The sequence below is a fragment of the Trichosurus vulpecula genome, chromosome 3 (genome assembly GCF_011100635.1).
Source record: "Trichosurus vulpecula isolate mTriVul1 chromosome 3, mTriVul1.pri, whole genome shotgun sequence".
Classification (NCBI taxonomy): domain Eukaryota; kingdom Metazoa; phylum Chordata; class Mammalia; order Diprotodontia; family Phalangeridae; genus Trichosurus; species Trichosurus vulpecula.
The window spans coordinates 318,301,813-318,327,379 of record NC_050575.1 but is presented as its reverse complement, the minus strand read 5'-3'; the positions used below and the strand labels follow the sequence as shown (position 1 = coordinate 318,327,379).

The window sequence follows — 25,567 nt, the reverse complement described above, 5'->3', positions numbered from 1 at the left end:
TCCATGGTTATCTCATTACTCGATTTACAATACTTTCTCCTCTTTCTATTGCTCTCTGACATCTGAAATTTGGTCACTAAATTAAATGGATGTTTCTTATGCTTTTACACTTCTGGTCCGCTGTTCCTTGTCCCTTTCTGAAGCCACGCTGGCTCTCAGGTAGATGACCATCTTCCTGGTGAAGGGTCAGCCTATTAAGAACCTTGCCAGCAGTGACTAAGAGAGAGACTCCTCTGATTGTCACAGAACAGTCTATTTCCTTTACCTTTATAGAGATGGACAATGGAGGCATCCTTGAACTCCTGGGAGAACCTCCTCTTGCCATATAACCTGGAAAATTTCAGTCAGCTTTTGTATGAGCAATGGACCCCCTACCTTGTAAATCTCAGCTGGAATAGAATCAGTGCCAGGTGCTTTGCCACAGGAAAGGAGCCCAATGGCATTCAGAACCTCTTCTTCATTTGGAACTACAGCTAGGGAGGGATTGACTTCAACCCGAGGTAAACTGACAATGGCCTCAGCATTGATTGATGATGGTCTGTTGAGAAGACTATGGAAGTGTTCAGCCCATCTCTCTAGGATCATATCCTTATCACTAATCAACAGCTCCAGGAGAAATACCAGGAGCAGAACAGAAGTCTGTACACAACGTTTATAGATCTGACTTTTGATACTCTCAGTCCTGAGGGATTATGGAAATTATGTCAAAATTTGGTTGCCTGGAGAAATTCATCAGCATTGTACATCAGTTTCATGATGGCATGCTTGCCCAGGTTCTAAAGAGCGGACAATGCTCTTGTGCTTTTCCAGTCTGTAATGGAGTGAAACAAGGTTGTGTTCTTGCTCCCGTGCTTTTTAGCATGATGTTTCCAGCCATGCTGTGCAATGCTTTCAATGAGGATGAACACAGCATCAAGGTCAGCTACCACACTGATGATAAATTCTTTATCTTGAAAAGGCTACAAGCCAGGACCAAAGTGAAAGGAGTGTTGGTGCATGATTGTTTGTTTGCAGGTGATTGTGCACTCAGTGCAGCCTCTGAAGCTGAGATGCTACAAAGTATGGATCAAATCTCTGCTACTTGTGCTAATTTTGGCCTAACAGCTAATACCAAAAAATACACAGGTGCTCCATCAGCTACCACCACACCATCCATACGTGGAACCATTAGCAAATGGAGAAGGTTTGAATGCTGTGGCTAAGTTCACTTACCTTGGTAGTGTACTTTCCAGGGATGTACAAATTGATGATGAGGTTGATTCACGCATTGTCAGAGCTAGCTCAGTGTTTGGGAAGCTCCAAACGAAAGTATGGGAGAGAAAAGGTATTAGACTGACTACCAAACTGAAGGTCTACAGAGCTGTTGTGCTGACCTCATTGTTGTATGCCTGTGAAACCTAGACAGTCTACCAGCACCATACCAGGAAACTGAATCACTTCCATTTGAATTGTCTTAGGAAGAGTCTGAAGATCATCTGGCAGGGTAAGGTACCAGACACTGATGTCCTTACTCAAATTAAACTGCCAAGCATTCAAACTCTGTTTCAGAGAGCGCAACTTGGATGAGTTGGCCGTGTTGTTTGAATGCAAAATGTATGCTTGCCAAAAAGACTGTTTTATGGAGGACTCACACAGAACAAGCATTCACGTGGTGGTCAGAAGAAGCAATACACAAGGACACTCTCAAGGTCTCTCTTAAGAACTTTGCAGTTGGTTGTGTGACATGGGAGACACTGGCACAGGCCTTCTCAGCATGGCATGCCCACATCAGAGAAGGTACTGTGCTCTATGAGCAAAGCAGAATTGAAACACCTCAAAGGAAATGTAGGATGTGCAGATTTAGAGAAGCCACTCCAAATGTTCCGCGGATTGTTTGTGCCCAACCTGTGGTAAGCTCATATTGGCCTGATCAGCCGCAGTATGACTCTAGCATAGTGATGTCATTTTGGTCTTCTTCGAGAACAAAGGACTACAGCCAACCAACCAACAGCCATACTTGTGGTCGAACTTTTTTATTTTTTTAAGGTATCTCATTTGAAATGTCCTGAGTCAGGTATATGTCAGTATTTATACTTTAGTACTTAAATGAGTATGTGATCTCATTTGGTGCAGACTGCTACCTGTCTCTGACACTTCTCACCATGTTCTTCCATAAGTCCTCCACAGAAAATCTCCCATGTCTTAAGAGACCTTCCTCGAGGTTTTTGAATATTCTTGGGGATAATGTAGCATTCATACTGCATTCTTTTACTTACTGCTTTTGAGAATGAACTTAATTTTGGTTGATGACAACTATGTTAGGAAGATTGTTATCTACAAAGTAGTAGGTACTGTTACTACTAATAGTAGGTACATCATAGGATTAAAAATGAAACATAGACTTAAGCTGATTCTCCCCCCCATTTTAAACATGAAAACCTAAATCCCAGAGAATTAAAGTGGCTTGTTTGAGATCAGATAGTCAAGCATAGCTGGGAGTTTTTTTTTTTAAGTAAACAAATCAAATCAAAGTGTTAAGTTCTAGTGTGCCAGGCACTATTTTAAGTGCTGGGAATACTAATACATGCAGAAAAAAAGAGCTCTTTTCAGGGCTGCTTATCCACTTTTGGTATCCACCTTCACCCAGCTCTCACCTGTGGCTCCAAGAAGTGCAGCGGCCACAAATGGACTAAACCAAGTTAAGAGTGACTGAGAGGCCTCAAATCTAGTAGTGTGTTGGGGGATGTCTAACCCAAGCATGTGAATACTTTCCCTAGTGGAATTGGCATATGAGGACAATTGGTTCCAATGGCTGTGAAGGTGGCTGAAGCAGGCACTGTGAAGCACTTAGAGCTTGGTTAGACATCAAAAATGCCATGGTCCCTGCCAGTGCTGAAGTGGATGGTGCTGGCCTGATGCTCCCCTCTTCTTCTTCCTCCTCCTTTTCCTCCTCTCCCTGCCTCAGAGGCTAGAGCTCACCCGTTACTGATCCCACTCTCCCATCTAGGTCACTCTGATCTCAGCACCTCAGGGCCAGCTTCCTGCCCTTCTCCTCTGCCCAGCCCCTGTGTTGGGACCAGGACCTGCGGCTGGAGCAGCCTCAGGAGGACATCAGTGACCCCACGGTGCCTCCCTGCAGCCTCCCACTGAGGTGGAGCCGCCACTCCTGTCCAGCTGCCACCATGGCGATGAGGCAGACCCTGTTTACCTGCTCTGGGCAGGTGGTGGATTTGGCCTTCAGTGGCATTGCCCCCTATGGCTATTTCCTGATCAGCACCTACAAAGATGATAAACCTGTGCTAAGCCAAGGAGATACAGGAGACTGGATTGAAACATTTTTAGATCATAAGGGTGCTGTATGGGGTGCCACATTGAATAAAGATGCTACAGAAGCAGCTACAGCAGCTGTAGATTTTACAGCCAAAGTATGGGATGCTTTTTCAGGAGATGAACTGAAGACCTTGGCGCATAAATACATTGTCAAGTATGTGGATTCCACTCAGGATAACAAATATCTATTGACAGGTGGACAGGATAAACTCTTTTACGCATATATGATTTGAACAAATCTGAAGCAGAACTCAAGGAAATCAGTGGTCACACCCCTGGTATTAAAAAGGCTTTTTGGTGCAGGGATGATGCACAGATCCTTTCAGCTGATGACAAAACTGTCCACCTTTGGGATAGAGCGACAGTGACAGAAGTAAAGTCTCTAAATTTTTGTATGTCAGTTAGCAGTATGGAATATATTCCTGAAGAAGAGATTCTGGTAATAACGTGTGGGAAATCTATTGCTTTTCATAATGCAGCAAGTCTGGAGCCAGTTAAATCCTTTGAAGCTCCTGCTCCCATTAACTCTGCATCTCTTCATCCTGAGAAAGAATTTCTTGTTGCAGGTGGTGAAGATTTTAAGCTTTATAAATATGACTATAATAGTGGAGAAGAGCTAGAATCCTACAAAGGTCACTTCGGTCCTGTTCACTGTGTGAAGTTTAGTGCTGATGGAGAACTATATGCTAGTGGTTTGGAGGATGGGACATTGAAATTATAGCATGCTGTGGTAGGGAAAACATATGGCCTTTGGAAATGTGTGCTTTCTGAATAAGAGGGTGCAGAGCTAGCAAAACCGAACATCAGTGTTCCAGAGACAATGGAAGAGGAGCTAGAAGATCTTGGCTCAGAAAACTCAGATTCCGTCTATAGTTCAACTCCTGAAGTGAAGGCCTGAGCACCTGGCATATGCCACAGATGCTGTGCTGCATGTGGACTGAAACAGGCAGCAATTATCAGAGGCCTTACAGAGTTACCCTCTACTTAAGGCAGTAAATGATGGTTAATGTGATAGTTCCATTGTCGAAATTAGCTTGGTGTTTGTCTCTTAAGTGAAAACTATGAGAATATAAAAAAATGGTGGATATAATTGTGCTCATTTAGTCCACTATCCTACTGCATTTTTTGAATGAACATGTGCAAGCCAACATTCAATTTTTCTTATTTCAATTAGATTTCTTTCTTGTAGCCATTTTGCTTTATTATGGAGAAAAAGAAAATGTAATGGCCTATTTTACTTTTTTTTTCTGAAGGCAGAAAGACTTTTGCTTTAATTATAAAGAAGTGAGTACAGGATAAAGTATTCGGTTTGATTTCTCTTTCATTGTACACTGCTTCTGAACATCTAATCGTTTTCAGTTGTCTAAATAAAATGCCTCTACAACAGTTAAAAAAAAGAAAAGAAAATGCTATAGTCATCTACTGCATCCCAGGCCATTGCAAGTCATCCTGACTTTTGTCCTGTCACTAGACTTCGGTGTCTCCGAAAAAAAGAATGAGACTGATGACTTTGTGCAACTTTACCTCACTTAAATCCAAGTCACATGCAAGTCAAGGCATCATCCTGTGATGTCATTGGTTCTTTTCCAAATGAAGGACAAATGGTACCTAAAAGGGAGCTGGGAAGGGAGTGGAAGAGGACAGGTGATGGTTGTGTTCAGTATGGGGGTATGGTAGAGAAAAGTCAGGAGATTCAGGAGCACAGCCTGGAGAAAACTGAAGATATATCTCCTTAAAATGGAGGTGTGGAAGGATCCAGTCAATCAGAAAGAAGGCCTTGGGTGGAGGGTGCTTCCAATGTGAGAGGTAGTTCAGTGGTAGAGTGAGATTCTAAGGTGAAAAGGATTCTGTGACCTCAAAGAGAAAATCTTATGAGATAATCAGGAGAGGGGGCAGAGCCAAGACAGCGGCATGAGATAATCAGGAGTACAACCTGGAAAAGAGTGAATAGTAAGTGCTCCAATTCTAAATTCAGCACTTTTAGCAGATTCTTGATTCATTTTATAAAGATTGTTAAGGAAATACCAGGAATTAACAGAGCCAAATTTTTCATGCTCAGATGAGATCAGGACTAAGAAAAATATAATATACTTTGAGATTGCCATCAGAAAGGAAAACAATATTTTCTCTCCACTCCCAAGTAACTTTTATGATGGCTTGACAAGAATGAAGGTAAATAAGGAATTCAAGATGCTTTTTAGCCATATTTTAGGAACCCTTATTTCTGTTTTGTGTAATATACCTGACTGTCAGGTTTTCATGGCTTCAGAGAATCTCTACATTGTTAATGCCAGAAAATTCTACTTTATTCAGGTCCCAGGTTTGTAAAGTTAAGGTGGTCTGAAGTTGTTAAAGTCGTACGGTCTCAGTGCAAATTCTTAAGGCAAGTAGGCATTTCTTGGGATGTTCCCACTAGAAAAACTCTCTTTCCCTGGAAGAAATAAATTATTTGGAATTGTCTTAGATGATTGCATTGCTCAGAAGAGCTAAGTCTAAAAAAGTTTGTCATTGTACAGTGTTACTGTTGCTGTGTACAGCATCCTGGTTCTGCTCACTTCACTCAGCATCAGTTCATGCAAGTCTTTCCAGGTTTTTTTGAAATCTGTCTACTCACCATTTCTTATGGAACAATAGTATTTCATTAGATTCTTATGCCAGAACTTGTTCAGCCATTCCCCAATTGATGCCATCCCCTCAATTTCCAATTCTTTTCTACTACAAAAAGAGGTGCTATAAATATTTTTGTACATGTGGGTCTTTTCCCCTTTTTAATGATCTCTTTGGGATACAGCCCTAGAAGTGGTATTGCTGGATTAAAGGGTATGCAATTTTATAGTCCTTTAGGCATAGTTCCAAATTGCTCTGCAAAATGGTTGGATCAGTTTACAACTCTACCAACAATGCATTAGTGTTCTAATTTTCCCAGGTCTTCTCCAGCATTTATCATTTTCCTGTTTTGTCATGTTAGCTAGTCTGATAAGTGTGGTGTGGTACCTCAGAGTTGTTTTGATTTGCATTTCTCTAATCAATAGTGATTTAGAGCATTTTTTCATGTGACTATAGATAACTTTAATTTCTTCCTCTGAAAACTGTCTGTTCATATCCTTTGACCACTTATTAATTGGAGAATGACTTGTATTCTTATAAATTTGACTCAGTTCTCCATCTATATTAGAAATGAGGCGTTTATCAGAGACATTGGCTGTAAAAGTTGTTTCCCAGCTTTCTGCTTCCCTTCTAATCTTGGTTCCATTGGCTTTGTGCAAAAACTTTTAAATTTAATGTAATCAAATTATCCATTTTGCATTTCATAATGTTCTCTATCTCTTGTTTGATCATAAATTCTTCTCTTCTCCATAGATCTGACAGGTAAATTATTCCTTGCTCTCCTAATTTGCTTTTAGTATCACCTTTTATTTCTAAGTAGTGTGCCCGTTTTGACCTTACCTTGGTACATGTTGTAAGATGTTGGTCTATGCCTAGTTTCTGCCATACTGTTTTCCAGTTTTCCCAGCAGTTTTTGTCAAATAGTGAGTCCTTATCCCAGAAGCTGGAGTATTTGGGTTTATCAAATAGTAGATTACCATAGTAATTGACTACTGTGTCTTGTGTACCTAATCTATTCCACTGATCTACCACTCTGTTTCTTAGCCAGTACCAAGTAGTTTTGCCAATTGCTCCTTTGTTTTGGATCTGGCACAATTTTGGATATAGTAGAGCTAGGCCACCTTGCCTTGCATTTCTTCGCTGCATTAATTCCCTTAATAATTCTGGAACTTTTGTTCTTCCAGATGAATTTTGTTATTTTTTTCCAGCTTGATAGGATTATTTTTTGGTAGTTTGACTGGTATGGCACTGAATAAGTAAACTAATTTAGATATAATTATCATTGTTATTATATTAGCTCAGCCTACCCATGAGCAACTGATATTTTTCTAACTATTTAGATCTGACTTTAATTGTGTGAAAAGTGTTTTGTAATTGTGTTCATATAGGTCCTGGGTTTGTCTTGGCAGGTAGACTCCCAAATATTTTATATTGTCTATAGTTACTTTAAATGGAATTTCTCTATCTCTTGATGTTGGGCTTTGTTAGTAATATATAGAAATGCTTATGATTTATGTGGGTTTATTTTATAACCTGCAGCTTTGCTAAAGTTGTTATTTCAAGTAGTTTTTAGTTGATTTTCTAAGTTTTTCTAAGTATACCATCATGTCATCTGCAGAGAGTGATAGCTTAGTTTCTTCTTTGCCTATTCTAATTCCTTCAACTTCTTTTTCTTCTCTTACTGCCAAAGCTAACATTTCTAGTACAATATTGAATAACAGTGGTGATAATGCACATCCTTGTTTTGCCCCTGATCTTATTGGGAATGCTTTTAGCTTATCTCCATCATATATAATGCTGGCTGATGGTTTTGGATAGATGCTACTTATCATTTTAAGGAAAATGCCACTGATTCCTGTGTTCTCTAGTGTTTTTAATAGGAATGGGTGTATTTTGTCAAAAGCTTTTTCTGCATCTATTGAGATAATCATATGATTTCTGTTAGTTTTGTTGTTAATATGGTCAATTGTGCTGCTAGTTTTCCTCATATTGAACCAGTTCTACATTTCTAGTATAAATCCCACCAAGTCATAATGTATATCCTTGTGATAAGTTGCTGTAATCTCTTTACTAATATTTTATTTAAAGTTTTTGCATCTATATTCATTTGGGAAATTGGTCTATATTTTTTTTCTCTGTTTTGACTCTTTCTAGTTTAGGTATCAGCACCATATTTGTATCATAAGAAGAATTTGGTAGGACTCCTTCTTTTCTCATTTTTCTAAATAGTTTATATAGCATTAGAATTAATTGTTCTTTAAGTATTTGGTAATTCACTTGTAAATCCATCTGACCCTGGAGATTTTTTCCTAAGGAGTTCATTGATGCCTTGTTCAAATTCTTTTTCTTAAGTGGGGTAATTTATTTTATTTCATCTTCTGTTAATCTGGGCAGTTTATATTTTTGTAAATATTCATCCATTTCACTTAGATTATAAGATTTATTGACATATACTTGGGCAAAATAGCTCCTAATTATCGTTTTAATTTTCTCTTCATTGGTGTTCACTTTACCCTTTTCATTTTTTTACTGGTAATTTGGTTTTCTTCTTTTTTAAAAAAAAATCAAAGTTACCATAGATTTATCCATTTTATTGTTTTTTTCATAAAATTAGCTTTTAGTTTTATTTATTAGTTCAATAGTTTTCTTAATTTCAATTTTATTAATCTTTCCTTTGATTTTCAGAATTTCTAATTTGGTATTTAATTGGGGATTTTCAATTTGTTCTCTTTCTAGCTTTTTTAGTTGCATGCCCAATTCATTGATGTCCTCTTTCTCTATTTTATTCATATAAGCATTTAGAGATACAAAATTTCCTCTAAGAACAGCTTTGGTTTCATCCCATAAATTTTGGTATGTTGTCTTATTGTGATTTCTTTGATGAAGCTATTGATTGCTTCTGTGATTTGTTATTTGACTCACTCATTCTTTAGAATTAGATTATTTAGTTTCCAATTAACTTTTAGTCTATGTTTCCATGGCCCTATATTACTTGTAATTTTTATTGCATCATAATCTGAAAGATATACATTAAATATTTTTGCCTTTCTGCATTGGATTGTGAGGTTTTTATGCCCTAGTACAGGGCTGTCTAAAAGGCGGCCCCGCAGTGTGATTTATGCAGCCTGCCTACAAGCATAGAAATTTGCAGAAATGCTTTAGTAAGCGAAGCTGAGCCAAGGCAGAGCTCTCACTAAAATGGCAGATCAAAATATATTGTCTGTTGTTTCAGTAAAAACCTAAGGTTGGACAGCCCTGCCCTAATACATGGCCAATTTTTGTGTAAGTGCCATGTGCCTCTGAAAAAAAGGTATATTCCTTTCTATCCCCATTCAGTTTTCTCTAGAGGTCTACCATATCTAACTTTTCTAAAATTCTATTCACCTTTTTCTTTCTTGTTTATTTTGTAGTTAGATTTATCTAGAGTTTTGAGAGGGGGAGGTTGAAGTGCCCTACTAGTATAGTTTTTTGTCTATTTCTTCTATAACTCCCTTAACTTTTCCTCTAAGAATTTAGATGCCATACCACTTGGTGCATATATGTTTAGTATTGATATTACTTCATTGTCTATGGTACCTTTTAGCAGGGTGTAGTTTCCTTCCTAATATCTTTTAATTAGATCTATTTTTGCTTTTGCTTTGTGTGAGATCATGATTGCTACCCATGCTTTTTATTTTACTTCAGCAGAAGCATAATATACTCTGCTCAAGCCTTTTACCTTTACTCTGTGTATATCCCTCTGCTTCAAACGTGTTTCTTGTAAACAACTTATTGTAGGATTATGGTGTTGAGTCTACTCTGCTATCTGCTTCTGTTTGATGGGATAGTTCATCCCATTGACATTTACAGTTATGATTCCTAACTCTGTCTTTCTCTCCATCCTATTTCCCCTATTTATGCTTTTCTCTCTCCTTTCTCTCCTCACCAGTATTTTGCTTCTGACACAGCCTCAATCTGTCCTCCCTTCTCTCAGTCCCCCTCCCTTTTCTTTCCTCTTTCCCTACTACTTCTTCCCTCTCTTCTCCCCTCTCTTCTATCCAACCCCCTTCCTTTTCTTTCCCCTTTCTCCTGATACTTCCCATAGTGTAAGATAGATTTCTATACCCAACTGAGTATGTGTTTTTCCTCCTTTGAGCCAAATCCAATGAGAGTTTAAGGTTCAAACAATGCTCATCTCCCTTCCTTCTTTCCCTCAACTGTAATAGGTCTCTGTAGTTCTGTCTGTGATGCAGTTTACCCTTCTCTGCCTTCTCCTTCCTCCTTCTTCCAGTACAATCCTTTTTTTCACCCTTTAATTAATTTTTTTTATCATCACATCAAAGTCAACTTATGCCCACACCTTCTATCTATGTATACACCCCTTCTAAATGCTGCAATAAAGATGCAGTTCTCAAGAGTTACAAGTATCATCTTCCCATGTAGGGTTGTAAATAGTTTAAGCTTACAGGATAACATCTTTTTTTTCTTTCCTGTTTACCTTTTCATGGTTTTCTTATATTTGAAATTCACATTTTTTGTTCAGTTCTTGTTTTTTTTTTAATCAGGAATGATTGAAAGTCCCCTATTTCATTGAATGTCTTATCTTTTCCCCTAAATGATTATGTTCAGTTTTGCTGGATAGTTGATTCATGGTTGTAATCCAAACTTCTTTGCCTTCTGGATTATCATATTGCAGGCCCTCCAGTCCTTTAATGTAGGAGCTGCTAAGTCCTGTGTAATCCTGACTGTAGTTCCATGATATTTAAATTATTTCTTTCTGGCTGCTTGTAATATTTTCACCTTGACCTGTTAACTCTGGAATTTTGCTAAAGTATTCTTTGGAGTTTTCATTTCATGACCTCTTTAAGGAGGTGATTGGTGGATTCTTTCAATGACTATTTTACCCTCTGGTTCTAGAACTTCAAGGTAGTTTTCCTTGATAATTTCTTGAAAGTTGTTGTCCAGGCTCTTTTTTTGATCATGGCTTTCAGGTAGTTCAGTAATCCTTAGATTATCTCTCCTGGATCTGTTTTCCAGAATATTTGTTTTTCTAATGAGGTATTTTACATTTTCCTCTATTTTTTCTTTCTTTTAATTTTGTTTGACTGATTTTTTGATGTCTTATAGAGTCATTAGCTTCCACTTGCCCAATTCTAATTTTAAGAAATTATTTTCTCCTGTAAACTTTTGTGCCTCCTTTTCCATTTGGCCAATTTTACTTTTTAAGGAGCTGCTTTCTTCAGTCAATTTTTGTCCTTCTTTTTCCAAGCTATTGACTCTCTCTTGCATACCTTTCATTTCTTTTCCCAATTTTTCTTCTACTTCTCTTATTTGGTTTTTGAAATCCTTCTTGAGCTCTTCCAAGAAGGGTTTTTTGGCTTGAGATCAAGTCATATTCCCCATTGGGGTTTCTGATGTAGGTATTTTGACAGTGTTATCTTCTTTTGGGTTTGTATTTTGATCTTCCCTGTCCCCATGGAAAGAATCTGTGGCTAGTGTTCATTTTTGCTTTTTGCTCATGATGTTTGTCTATTTCCTGGCCTTTAAAATTGAGCTCTTCTGCTGGAGCACAAGGGCATTTTCACAAGCTTCTTGTGCTGGGGACTTAGGAACTGGTCATTAGCTTTGTGCCCTGGGGACTCAGGTGCTGGCTGCTGGAGTCTTTAGAGGTCTGGCAGCTTATCTGGTGCTGAGCTGGGATCCCAGTTGTGATGTCTGGCATGTACTGAGGCCAAGTGGGGTTTTTCTACATTTCCCTGGGGATACACTAAAACACATGGAGGTCTGATGCTGGAGGATACCTGCCTCTCCAGAGCTGTGCTGAATCACGGAGAAGTCTGCTGCTGGAGGACACTTGCCTGCCTGTGGCTTGGCAGATGCATAGGGAGGTCCAGCTGCTGAAGATGCCTATCCACTTGGGGCTGTTGCGGAAGCATGGGGAGGTCTAGCTGCTGGCACGTGCCTGTCAGCCTGGGGCTGCACTAGCACATGTGGTGGTTCTCTGAGCTGGAATTTGCTGGTTCCCCTGCTGTGCTAAGGCATGTCTGGGTTGTGGTGTTGGCATTTTCCTGCTGCACTGCTCGAGGGCACAGGATCTCCTGCTGGTTTGCTGAGGTGGAGCCTGCTGCTGGCTTGCTGGGACACCTACTTTCCTGGACTGCACTCCCCTTTTAAGCTGAGTGATGTGGACCTTTTTTGTTGATCCTCTAAGTCTCCCTGACCAAAAGACTGCTCCACCCTGTCTTTCCGCTGCCTCCACTGTTCCAGGGTCTTTTTCTAGGGTGCTATTTTATGGGTGTTCGGGGTTGGGAATGGGAAAGGGACAGCAATCTACTGCTTACTCCACCATCTTGGCTCCCAGAAGTTCTCCACTTCAGTTTTGACAGAAAATTTTTTATTCAAGTTAATTTCAGTGAGAAAAATTTCGTAAAGTTCAGAAAATAGAATTTAATTTCTTAAGAATGAGAAACATGCTCAGTTCTATCCAAGATAAATGAAAGAAATTGTTAGGCATTGTAAAGGATGCAAATAATTATGTGACATTGTCTCTATTTTCAAGGAGTCTGCACTGGAGTTGAGAAGACAAAATTTTTAGAAGAAAAGATAACAAATGGTGTGATAAGTGCTAAACGTTCTGGACAAAAAGTGGTAGAGAAGTTCAGAGAAAAGAGAGAACTCCTTTTGGGGTGGTTGGTGGGAGCGTTTTAGTTGAGTACTTGAAGAATTTAGATAATCTGGGCAGAAAGATCATAAAGGAGGATTGTTTTAGGTTTGAGGTGAGAGCCATAGGTGGGATCCATATATCAGGCATTGAATGATAAGGAATAAATGGAATAACTAATAACTTATATTTCCTAGCTTCCTTCTTTGGTCTTAGAATCCTTGCCCTTCAGTACTTTGAGAGTCATGATTTCTTCTCTTTGGGTCCTACTGGTACTGACATTCTGAGCATGTCTAGTATACACATGATTGCTAAAATCATCACCTAGTGGCAAAACCATCTGGTGATGATCACTTATGAATTTAGATTAGGTCTTTGGAGGACAAACATATAGTATATCACCTAGTCCTTACTCAAACCTTTTTATGTTGGTAGAAACCTTTTCATATTGGTAGTGCCATATTGGTACTTCACTGGCACAGTTTTAAAAACCCAATCTCATATCCACACCATTTAGGTACTAGAGTCAGACTTTAAACAAAGAATGTCAAGTAAACATTTCTAAAATCTTTTAGATAATTTGCTTTTGATTCATTCAATAACTATTTAATGACTTAAAACATTTTTTTCTCTTCAAGAATGTAAATTGTCTTATTAAAATGCAGCTACAATGTGAGTTCTTTCTATCTGTCATAAACAAGGAAAAAATAAAATGTCATTAATATATTTAAAGTAGGAAACTAATGAACAAGATGTACCATTTTTCATTATCAATGAAACAACAGTGTCAAAAATGTAATTGGTATTTTCATTTTTAAGCTCTGAAGTGAAATGTGGAAAATCCCCAACCCAGCTTGTTTCCACTAGGCTGTATTTCAGTCTTTTGTGGAATTAGCAAACTCCACAAGTCAAAGAAGCAGGAATGGGGCAGCTAGATGGTGAAGTGAATTAGAGCACCAGTCCCGGAGTCAGGAGGACCTGAAATCAAATCCAGCCTCAGACACTTGACATTTACTGCTGTGTGACCTTGGGCAAATAGTTTAACCCTGATTGCCTCACCTCCTCCCTCCAAAAAAACCAAACAAACAAAACCTAACAAACAAGCATAAATACTAGTCTAGGCCACAATTAAACACAACTTTGAGACATATTTGTACCCTTAGTGACTTAATTCCCTCTGCTTTGGAACTATCAATAAGAAATTGTGCTGTCTTGATTGACACATCAGCAAACATACATATACATGGCTCACTTTATCTAGTGAGCCCCTAGACTATACTTCACCTCCTGTCCAATTGCACATTATTTCCTTATGGTGACCCCCACGTCACTCCTTGCTTTCTCCTTCATGCTCTAAGAACAATAACCAAAGCAGTAGTACCATTGCTTCTGGAAAGGGCATACCATTTATAGGTGGGTCTCCTTGATGGCAGTAACTATCTTTGTATTTGAATCCCTAGAACTTAGGCCTTAGCACAGTGCTTGGCACGTAAGTGCTTGATAAATAACCATTCATTCCTAGAGTGTGTATCTAGCTCCCATGACTTGGCAAAACAGATATTTTCATTATTGTTTCCTATTGAAGGCAAGGGCTTCAGTAAGTAGACGTATTTGGGGAATGAATAGCTTGGTGCCAAACACTTGAGAATAGAATTTGGATTTCTAGATCGTGGCTTAAAGTAGGAATGACAGTCTGTTACACAGAGTTGGAGTTTAGGAGGAACAAAGGAGAAGGCAGGAAAGAGAATAAAGGGGAGAAGGATTTGAAGAGAAAGAGAAGGAAAGGCAGTTGGCACTCCCATCTCTGTGAGGGCTTGCCATATGTCGCTGTGATTCACACAGTCGAAAGCTTTAGTGTAGTCAATGAAGCAGAAATAGATGTTTTTATGGAACTCCTTTGCTTTCTCCATAATCTATCAAATTTTGACAGTTTGGCCTCTCTTTCCTCTGACTCTTCTAAAAGCAGACTGCTCTTCTGATAATTCTCTTTTCACATATTGGTGAAGCCTAGCTTGCAGAATCTTAGGCATAACCTTGCTGGCTTGTGAAATGAGTGCATTTGTTCCAATCCAGTGGCCACTATTGAGTTTCCAAATTTGCTGGCAAATGAGCGCAGCACTTTAACAGCATCATCTGTTAAGATTTTAAATAGCTAGAATTCCGTCACCTTCACTAGCTTTGCTTCCTAACGCCCACTTGACTTCATGCTCCAGGATGTCTGGTTCTACATCAGTAACCCCACCATGATGGTTATGAATAATGTTAAGATCTTTCCTGTTTATTCTTCTGTATGGTCTTGTCACTTCTTAATCTCTCCTGCTTCTGTTAAGTCTCTACTATGTCTTTTATCATGCCCATTTTTGCATGAAACATTTTCTTGGTAGCTCTAATTTCTTGAAGAGATTTCGTCTTTCTCATTCTATTGTTTTCTTCTATTTCTTTGCATTGCTCATTTAAGAAAACCTTATCTCTCCTTGCAATTCTCTGGAATTCTGTATTCAGTTGGGCATATCTTTCCCTTTCTCCTTTACCTTTTGCTTTCCTTCTTTCCTCAGCTATTTGTGAAGACTCATCAGACAGCCGTCTTGCTTTCTTGCTCTTTTTTTCTTTTTGGATTTTTTTTTTCTGCATCATGTAAAATAAGGCAAACAAAGGTTAAGTGACTTGCCTGGAGTCACATAGCTAGTAAGTGTTGAGGCCCGATTTGAACTGCTGAGGTCTTCCTGATTCCAGGCTCTATCCACTGAGCCATCTAGCAGCCCTTTAATTTAATAGAGATCAATAAAAAGTTTTTACTGGGTCCAGAGAATCAACTTGACAAGAACAAGATAGAAGAGATGTGGCTGCATTTAGAGAAGCCTAGTATCTAATTGATACTCCCAATAATGCCCTGATTAGACCGCATATAGAATGTTAGGAAGAACATTGACAAGCTAGAGAGTTTCCAGAGGGTGGCCACCAGGATGGTAAATGACATCTAGTTTATGCCACCTGAGTGTTGGTGTGAGTTGTAAAGAGACTAATTTAGGCTTTGTGTAAAGAGAAAATTTTCCAACAAATGGATATGTCTCAAAATACTGTGGAAAGTCTTGGAAGGTTGAAGGTTCCTCTTCATTGGACTTCATTAAGCAATAACCAATTTGGGCCATATTATGGAGAAGATTATCTTTCAGGTATGGGTTGGACTGCATGGCCTCTGAGGTCCCTTCCACTTCTGATGTTTTTTGTTTCTATGTCATAAACTAGTTTCTAAGCAATTATTAATTGGTAAACCAGATTTATTTTATTCTTTTTTCTTTTCAGGAAGAATCCTCAACACAAGATAGAATATAAGCATAGTGAACCATCAGGTAAATCTTTTTATTACATAAAACTGAAAATCATGAAAATAGTATTACTTATGTTGAGATTTTATGAATATATGATTTCATTATGATTTTAATGTTTAGCATATTAATCCACATTCAGAAATTCTTGAATTTTTAAAAGCAAATAATGAGGCACATTTCACTTGACAGAACAAATGAAAATTCAAGAGTAGATAAAGCACAATTTTAGGAGAAGAATTAGCTTTATAGAAAATTTTTTCAGTATAATCCAATGAGCATTTATTTATCAATTAATTGACAAACATTTATTAAACACCTCCTACATACCAGGCACTGTGCTAAGCGCTGAGGATACAAAGACAAAAACGAACCATTCCTGTCCTCACAGTACTTAGATTCTATACATATACATAAATAAGTGTATATAAAATGTGTTTAAATGAAATATAAAGTTTGTGGGCAACTGGGGAGATCAGAAAGGCTTTGTGTGAAAGTATCTCTTGAGCAAACTTACAGTAAACAAGGCATTCTGAGAGGTAGAAGTGAAGGAGTGTGTTACAGTCAGGAAGGATAGATGGCCCATTCATAGGTGAGGAGGTAGAGATGGAGGATCATGTGTGAGGAACAGCACGAAGGTAGTTTCACTGGACCCCAGAAAATGGGGAGAGGCGTGGACCTGGGCTGTAAAGGGATTTAAAAGCTAAACAGAGAAGTTTCTATTTGAATGGCAAGTCTTCAGTTGCTGTGTGAGACACTGAGGATATAAAACTAAACAGAAAAGCAATCCTTATCCTTGAGAAACTTGCCATTTTCTGGGTGGGTGGGTTGGAGGGGAGGAGGAAAGGATACGACATTGACACAGCTTAGTAAATAAAGTATGACTTATGGAAGGAGAGAGAATTAACAAGTTATCATTTCTATATAAATAATTCTGTGGTCTAGAGATTCAGTCCCACTCTTTCTCCTTAGCCTCAGTCTCATGTCACCACACACTGGATGTCTGCAAACATCTCAAACCCAGTATGTCCCTTTCCTTCAGTTCCTCTACCCCTCTTTTTCTTCCTGTTGAAGGCACCACCATCCTTCAGTGACCCCAGACTGTAACGTCAGAATCGTATTCGGCCACTCACTCTCCCATATCCCACATAGCTAATCAGTTGGCAAGTCACGTATGTTTTGTCTCCTCACCATCTCTCATCTGTACACTTTTCTCTATTCACATAGCACCATTGTGGGTCAAGCCCTTCACGCTTCTCATCTAGATTATTATAATATCTTCTAATTGATCTCCCTCTCTCATGTCTCTCCTTGATCCAATCCATTCTTCACACACCTGCAAAAATGATGTTTCTAAAGTACAGGCTGACCATATCCCTCCCGTGCTCAGTAAGTTCCACTGATGCCCTTTTATCTCTAGGGCTAAATATAGACTCCTTCATTTGAAATTTAAAGTACTTCATGACTTGGATCCCACTGTCCTTTCCAGGTCCATTATTCCTTATTCCCCTTCATGCAGTCTGAGGTCCAGCCAAACTCCCTCTTCCTCAGACATGACACTTGATCCTTTATCTCTGTGCCCTTGAACAAACTCTCTCCTATGCCAAGAGTGCATTCCCTTCTTACCCCAGTCTCTTAAAACCTCCAGTTTTCTTGAAAACTCAGCTCTTTGTCTCCTTAGGCACAAGATATCAATTCAACAAAAAATAAATAAATAAATAAAGTCTATTAAGCACCTACACTGTGACAGTGTACTAGGTCTGGGGGAAAAGCGACAAAACTGAATTGTACCTGTGCTGAAGAATCATGTCTTATCAGGGGAGACAACACATCAATACACGAATGGATTATCCCTGAAGGGCCTTGGATTGGGAACACAGCAAGGAATGAACAGAGACTCTAATGGTGTTAATTATACCTTTACCATGATTTTCAAAGGATATAAGAACATTAGCAATTAATGATATGTGAGGAAAATCCAGACTCAGATAGCAATTGTAATCAAATGTGGTATAAGCATGCTGGCTCCCCATTCCTCTTTTGCTCCTCCCCAGAGGCTTTTCATGGGCCTCATTGCAATAAATAATTGAAATTATTTATACAAAATAAATGCAAGGTCATTCTAGGGGTTCTCTGTAGTTCCAAGGGCCTCTTATCCTAGAATGGCTTTGTATTTTCTTTGTTGCATTCTTTAGTGGTTTATAAGATATTTGTGGGCAGGGCACTGTTGAATTTTTTACTTTGTATCCCCAGCACCTTGTACAGTGCTTGGCACTTAGTAAGCACTTAATAAATGTTTGTTGATTGATTGTAAAAAGGAGCATACTATATGAAAGAAAACTTTATCCATAAATATAGGGGACAAAAGGAGGATGCAAAAGTACACAGAGGAAATAAATAATCTATAATAATGAGAAGATATCTGCCCTGCACTGCAGAGGAGAGGGGGACATGGGGGCAGAACCTTAAGTATACTGTCAGGTTTTATTGATATATTAATTGGTTTTATTGATTTTTTTCTCCTCTTGTTTTCCTCTTTTTTTCCCCTTTAAACTCGGTTTTAAAAGATGGCTCCCTTTGGGAGGAAAGAGGCAGGGATACAAGGGGGAATCTGGGTGATGTCAAAACAAAACATATCAATAAAAATTTACTTTAAGGTAAATGTTTGTTAAATATCTGTTCATTTGGTTTGGCTTAAAGTATATAACAAATTACTTTAAAAAGAAGAGGCCTTAAGTAGTAGAATCTGTATCAGAGAAGTCAAGGATCTGTAATTTCCTAAGTGTTGGCACTTAGTAGCTAAGTCTTGTAGAGTTATCTGATGCATCTAGAACTTAAGGGACTTCCCCATGAGATTTGGATATAAGTCTTCCTGATGCTGATCTAGCATTTTATCTACTAGGTCATGTTGTCTCTCTTGACAGAAGAGTATGTGAGTTTATAAATACTTACTTTTCCTTGACAAAAATGAGTTTAAAGAAATCCTCATGCTGTATTCATCTGTCATTTTGATCCCTTGTTAAAATGTCATACTCCAGTTGGTTATTTATTATTTTGTAATTTGCTAAAATTATTCTTTGAAGCTTGAATTTTTTATTCATTTCTACTTATTTCTCTGCTACTATAACAACACATGCATGTGTTTCTGCAGAGATGAAAACCAAAAGATCCAGACACAAAGCTACTAAGAAAGGTGAGTAATGTTGAAGTTTTAAAAGGTGCTATTCTGTGTGGGAAAGACTGAGGAAAAAAACCCAAGATGAAAATCTGATGAAATCCTCTTAAATACTGGATATAAAAATAATCCTGTTTAAGAAACATCATATGTCTTCTCTGGGCATTGCATTGTATTAGGACCTACACAAGATAAAGGGTTAGATGAGATGCTTCTGCCATTCATGAAGAGAGTGACCAAGAACTATATTTCAGTGACACTCTAACTTCATTTATGTGGTCAGTCTCTCCAAGGACACAAGTGATTACCTATCCACACCTTTTATAGGATGCTTTTTTGTATCATTTCACAAATTCTCCACAGGGAATCTATCGAATGTCCCAGAAGGCTTCCTCTTTAATATTTCTTGGATTATTAGTGCAGCTTTCAGGTTGTCTCTCTATTCTTCCCTATTTCTCATGGATAGCCCACTTCCATTTCTGATTGTTTCCTCAGTGATACCTCCTACTCCACTTCTTACACACATCATTGTTAGTAATAGGGTACAGCCTGCTTATGCTCACTGTGCATCTCTCTGTTTCCCTTTAGATCACCTATAATTTTGATTCTTCTTAAGAGTATGATATTATGTGATTTGTAACATGCAGCATCACTTGAAGAATATTAATCTTAAATGGAGGTTTTTTGTTTGGATGGGTTTTGGGATTTTTTTCTTTCTCTTTTTGGGGTGGGAATGGGGGAGAGTGTGTTAGTAACCAGCATGAGATAGCTATAACACAGGTGATGATAAATTCCTAAGAGAGGTCCAGAACAAAATGCTTTCTGACTTGACAGGAATCCGACTGGGGGAAATAAAAAAAATGTAAGAAGAGATTTCATGATGGAGTTGGCTTTTGGCTGGGCTTTAAAAGATGGGTAGGATTTCAACAGGCAAAGATGGAGATGGGAGCATTTTTCACATAATCTGCAGGTGCACTATTGATGAGAAGTGCTAAAATGGAAGTTTCTATTACATTTGAAAATTAAATTTGGAACATTGGAACATGAAAGGAAATGGCATTTCTATAAGTAAAATTGTGCATTTTTAGAAAAATTTTTATAATGTTATATATTCCTTGTCAGTGAAATTGAAAACACTACTCATGATATGCTGTAATACATTTCTAATCAAATCCCACACATCTTTTTTTCTTTCTGCCATAGATATAATATGAAAGTTTTTACAAAGAAAAAAAGATTTTTTGATGAAGCTGCTTATTTAAAAAAGAAGAAAATATTGAAGTGTTATTTATGAGCTGTTGATCTTTATTGAAATAGCTGCTATCTTAAATCCCAATACAGAAAACCTGTATGGAAAATTAGCAATTTCAAGAAGTCTCTGCTTATATAATTAACTTGTAAAATGATGATCTGATTTAAAAAATACATCTGAAAAGCACTTCTTCAGCAATTCTGAGAACACAGTATCTGATAAAAGTGTACAGTTACAGTAAAGTTGTAAAGGAAATGTAGATTCAAATTCTGAAATATCTTCATTTAGAACTTTGAGGATACAAAAAAAGAGATAAATGGTTTTTATTGGCACTATATGATATGCAGTACTACTACTTGAAAAATATTAAAGGAAGTTTTTTTTTCTAAAGCAGATTTTATTTTCAGGAATTTTTGCGGGATGAAGAGAATACCATGACTACATCCATGGTAGCTTTATTTGTTCATTATAATCTATCATTTTAAAAATATATCTAACAACTTTAATTCTGCTTTGCTGCCTATAGAGCAACCATATTGTCAACCAGTTGACATTTCATACCACCATATTTCTTTTTAGAGTAAATGAAGGCATTGAATTGAGACTCAAATGCATAGAACTTAGGAGCCTAAGGAAACCTTAGAGAGCACTTAGTGTAAATCCCTCATTTCATAGAATCTTGGTTATGATCCTAGCTTTTTTGCCTTTTAGAATATCATTCTAAGCCCCCTATTTTTTTCATAGAGGTAGCTGCTAACTCTTGAATGATCCAGACTGTGGCTTCACAGTATTCGAATTCTTTCTTTTTGGCTCCTTGACTTGGAACTCTGGAATTTAGCTATAATATTTCTGGGAGTTTTTATTTTGAGATATCTTTCAGGAAGTGATTGGTAGTTTCTTTCAATTTCTATTTTGCCATCTGGTTCTGATATCTGGAAAGTTTTCCTTTATAAATTCATGAAATATGAGATCTAGGCTGTTTCTTCATGTTTTTTCAAACATGGCTTTTAGGTAGATTAATAATTCTTAAATTATCTCTCCTTCATCTGTTTTCCAGGTCAGTTGTTTTTCCTGTGAGATAGTTCACATTTCGATTAAATTTTGTTTGATTTTGGACTTTATGTTAGAGCTGGGTTCTGCTCACTCTGGGGCAGTGGGGATGTCAGGCCTAGTCTTCTGATTTTTATGCCCTGCTGCTTTCTCAGCTAGATTTGGGGGCCTGTAGGTTTTCAGTGCTTCCTAGGTAGTGTGACCTGGGCAGAGGTCTGGTCACTGCCTTCCTGTTCTGTGCTTTGGTCCTTTTCTGGGTAGATAGATTCCCTGCTTCCTTGCAACTGCAAATGGTCTTCTTCACTCTGGACTTATAACTAGAACTGACTAATGGGCAGTGAAGTTGCCAAATGGCACCAGGTCCTGCACCCAGTGCTAGTATGGTAGTCCCCTATAGTGTCCCTGGGTGCCAAGTACTCCCAGTACTGCTGCCGCCACTGCTGCTGCCGCCGCTACTTTCAGCGCCCACAGCTGGTGCCACTCCAATATGCTCCTAGCCAGCTCCCACCCCCGGATCTACAAACCTTTCAGTCTTGGTACCTTGGGCTGGAAAAATGACTTGCTATGACTTTTTATTGGTTATCTCACTTAGAATTTGGTTGTGTTGTGCTTTATAAAAGTGGTTTAGAGAGGTATGTTGGGAGCTGGAAAAAAGTGATGACTTTGCCCTGCCATCTTGGCGCTCTGCCCCTAAAGGTACTACTTTCAACATGAAGTCTTTCCTGATCTCCTTAGCTTCTATTTCTTTCCTTCTCTCCCCTGTCACTTTTTTCTGTTTTATATATCTATATATGTACATGTCTCCTCACTAGATTATCAGGTACTCAAGGTAGAGGACTTTTTGACATTTGTGTTTATATGCCCAGTGCCTAGGATCTCGTTGAGCTTTACAGATTTTATCTTTCATTTAGATCTCCAATTTCTAGGTATAATCCATGCTATATCTTCTAAATCAGAGAAAACTTGTGTTTTTTCTTCTTTTGTTAAATGCTCCCAGCATTTAATTTTTGTATAAAAGTAAATTATGTTTATTTTATGAAGATACAATCACTTCATTCCCTAAATAGACATAGGACAGTTTCTTATTATTTTCCAAGCAGCTTAAATGAAAAGGTTAGCAATATTTATTTTAGAAATAGAGTCTTGATTCCTGAACTTGCTGCCAAGGTACAAGAAAGCTTGTCATAGTTAGGATCAACAAGTGCCTTCTTTTCAAAGCAGTTTACCAAGCAGATAGGCATCTATTAACCTTTACTGAATGCTGTTTGGCATGGCTTTGTTGAAGAAGAGAGCTGACATTCCCCTAAAAATTCATCTAGACTGCTAGGAAGCTAAGAAAAAAGCAAGCTCCCAACTAGATCATTGTTGATGTATGTAAATCACAAAGTCATTAATTTAATTGCTGCTAGAAGGTCTGATAATTGCTTGGCTCACAGAGAGGCCCAGGTCAGTGCTTCAAAACACATACAGTGTCATTTCTAGCATAATGTCAGCTGAAAATGACCTGCTGTCACTTGGGCGCATTATAATTTTGTTTGCCTGCTACATGGGAGTTCTTTTAGGTGGCCTGGCTCTCAGAGAGGCAGCCTGCGTGGTGGAGAGCACTTTAGATTTTGAGTCATATGAGCTGAGTTTGAATCCCAGCTTATCCTTTCACTAGGCATGTGATTGTTGGCAAGTCTTTTACTGTCTCTGAGCTCCATTTTTCTCATCTGTAAAATGAAATCATTGGACCAGAGGATCTCAGAGTTCCGTTCTAGCTGTAAGCCTATGTTCCTTCAAAATGCAGCATGCTCAGATGCCAGGAATGACTTTGAAGATGAGCAAATTTGGTCTGACCTTGAAGAGGCTAAGAATAAAGCTCTTTATTTTCTTTTACTTAAAAAATTCTTACCATTTATCATTCTTCATTTATCTTCATTGTTTCTTAGCTTATTCCTAAATTCTAGATGCCTTTAGCTCAGTGACCACCATCTCTGATTTTCTATCCAACTGTATATAAATATTTTAGGAAAAATCTGTCATTATGTATATAGAGGTAAAAGGCAGAATGGTGTAGTGGATTAAAAGCTGGCTTTTTAATCAGGAAGACCATATTCAAATACTGCCTCTGATGAATACTAAAGATGTATACCCCTGGGCACACAACTGGGCAATCTTCTTTTTTTTTTCTTTTGAATTTGTTTTTTATTTTTAGTTTACGACACTCAGTTCCACAAGTTTTTGAGCTCCAAATTCCCCCCACCCTTCTCCTCCCCCTTCCCTCCTCAAGATGGCATGTAATCCGATATAGGTTCTACATATACCTTCACATTAAACTTATTTTCACAATAGTCAAATTTGTAGAGAAGAATTATAACCAACCATGAGAAAGAAGAAACAAAACCAAAAAAGCAAAAAAAAGAGAGCAAATAGTTTTCCTCAATCTGCATTCAGACTCCATAGTTCTTCCTCTGGATGTGGATAGCTTTTTTCCATCATGAGTCTTTTGGAGCTGTCTTAGAACCTTGCATTGCTGAGAAAGAGCCAAGTCTATCAAAGTTAGTCATCATAGATACTGTGTTTCTGTAATCATGTATAATGTTCTCCTGGTTCTGCTCCCCTCACTCAGCATCAGATCACGTAAGGCTTTCTAGGTTATTATGAAGTCCGTCTGCTCCTCATTTCTAAAAGCACAGTAGTATTCCATTACATTCATATACCACAACTTGTTTAGCCATTTCCCAATTGATGGGCAACCCCTTGATTTCCAATTCTTTGCCACCACAAAAAGAGCTGTGTTTTTATACATATGGGTCCTTTTCCCACTTGTATGATCTCTTTGGGATACGTACAGCCTGGAAGTGGTATTGCTGGGTCAAAGGGTATGCACAATTTTATAGCCCTTTGGGCATAGTTCCAAACTGCTCTCCAAAATGGTTGGATCAGTTCACAACTCTACCAACAATGTAACAATGTTTCTATTCTCCCACATCTTCTCCAGTATTTATCATTTTCCTGTTTTGTCATGTTAGCCAATCTGACAGGAGAGATGTGGTACCCAAGAGTTGTTTTGATTTGCATTTCTCTAATCAATAGTGATTTAGAGCATTTTTTCATATGCCTGTAGACATATTTAATTTCTTCCTCTGAAAACTACCTGTTCATATCCTTTGGCCATTTATCAGTTGAGGAATGATTATTTTGTATTCCTATAAATTTGACTCAGTTCCCTGTATATTTTAGAGATGAGGCCTTTATCAGAGATAGTGGTTGTAAAAATTCTTTCCCAGTTTTCTGCTTCCCTCCTAATCTTGGTTACATTGGCTCTGTTTGTACAAAAACTTTTCAATTTAACGTAATCAAAATTATCCATTTTGCATTTCATAATGCTCTCTATCTCTTATTTGGTCATAAATTCTTCCCTTCTCCATAAATCTGACAGGTAAATTATTCCTTGCTCTCCCAAACTGCTTATAGTATCAGCCTTTATATATAATTGTGAACCCATTTTGACTTTTTTTGGTATACAATGTAAAATATTGGTCTATGCCCAGTTTCTGCCATACTATTTTCCAGTTTTCCTGGCAGTTTTTGTGGAATAGTGAGTTCTTATCCCAGAATCTGGACTCTTTGAGTTTATCAAAGAGTAGATTACTATAGTCGTGGACTACTGTGTCTTGAATGCCTGACCTATTCCACTTATCCACCACTCTGTTTCTTAGCCAGTACCAAGTTTTGATGATTGCTGCTTTATAATACAGTTTAATATCTGGTATGGCTAGGCCACCTTCCCTAGCATTTCTTTTCATTAATTCCCTTGATATTCTGGACCATTTGTTCTTCCAGATGAATTTTGCTATTATTTTATCTAGCTCTACAAAATAATTTTTTGGCAGTTTGATTGGTATAGCACTAAATAAGTAAATTAATTTAGGTAAAATTGACGCTTTTATTATATTAGCTTGGCTTAATCATGAGCAACTGATGTTTTTCCATTTATTTAGATCTGACTTTATTTGTGTGAAAAGTGTTTTGTAATTGTGTTAATAGAGGTCTTGGGTTTGTTTTGGCAGGTAGACTCCCAAGTTTTTGTAGTGTCCACAGTAACTTTAAATGGAATTTCTCTTTCTATCTCTTGCTATTGGGCTTCATTAGTAATGTGTGTGTGTATATATATATACATATATATACACACACATACACACACACGTATATATGTATATATA

At 37.9% G+C, this 25,567-nt stretch overlaps 1 protein-coding gene and 1 pseudogene across 2 annotated transcripts in view; both read left to right on the top strand.

Moving 5' to 3' along the window:
- Window positions 1–25,567, top strand: part of APLF (aprataxin and PNKP like factor) — a 66,236-nt gene that overhangs the window by 36,458 nt on the left and 4,211 nt on the right. Inside the window, exons 9-10 of one of the 2 annotated variants that reach the window (XM_036752600.1) lie at window positions 15,860–15,906; window positions 19,034–19,075. In XM_036752600.1, the coding sequence (XP_036608495.1) occupies window positions 15,860–15,906; window positions 19,034–19,075 (89 nt within the window). The remainder of the gene's footprint in view (window positions 1–15,859; window positions 15,907–19,033; window positions 19,076–25,567) is intronic. The other variant, XM_036752601.1, reaches the window with a different exon arrangement.
- Window positions 3,162–4,224, top strand: LOC118844661 (annotated as a pseudogene).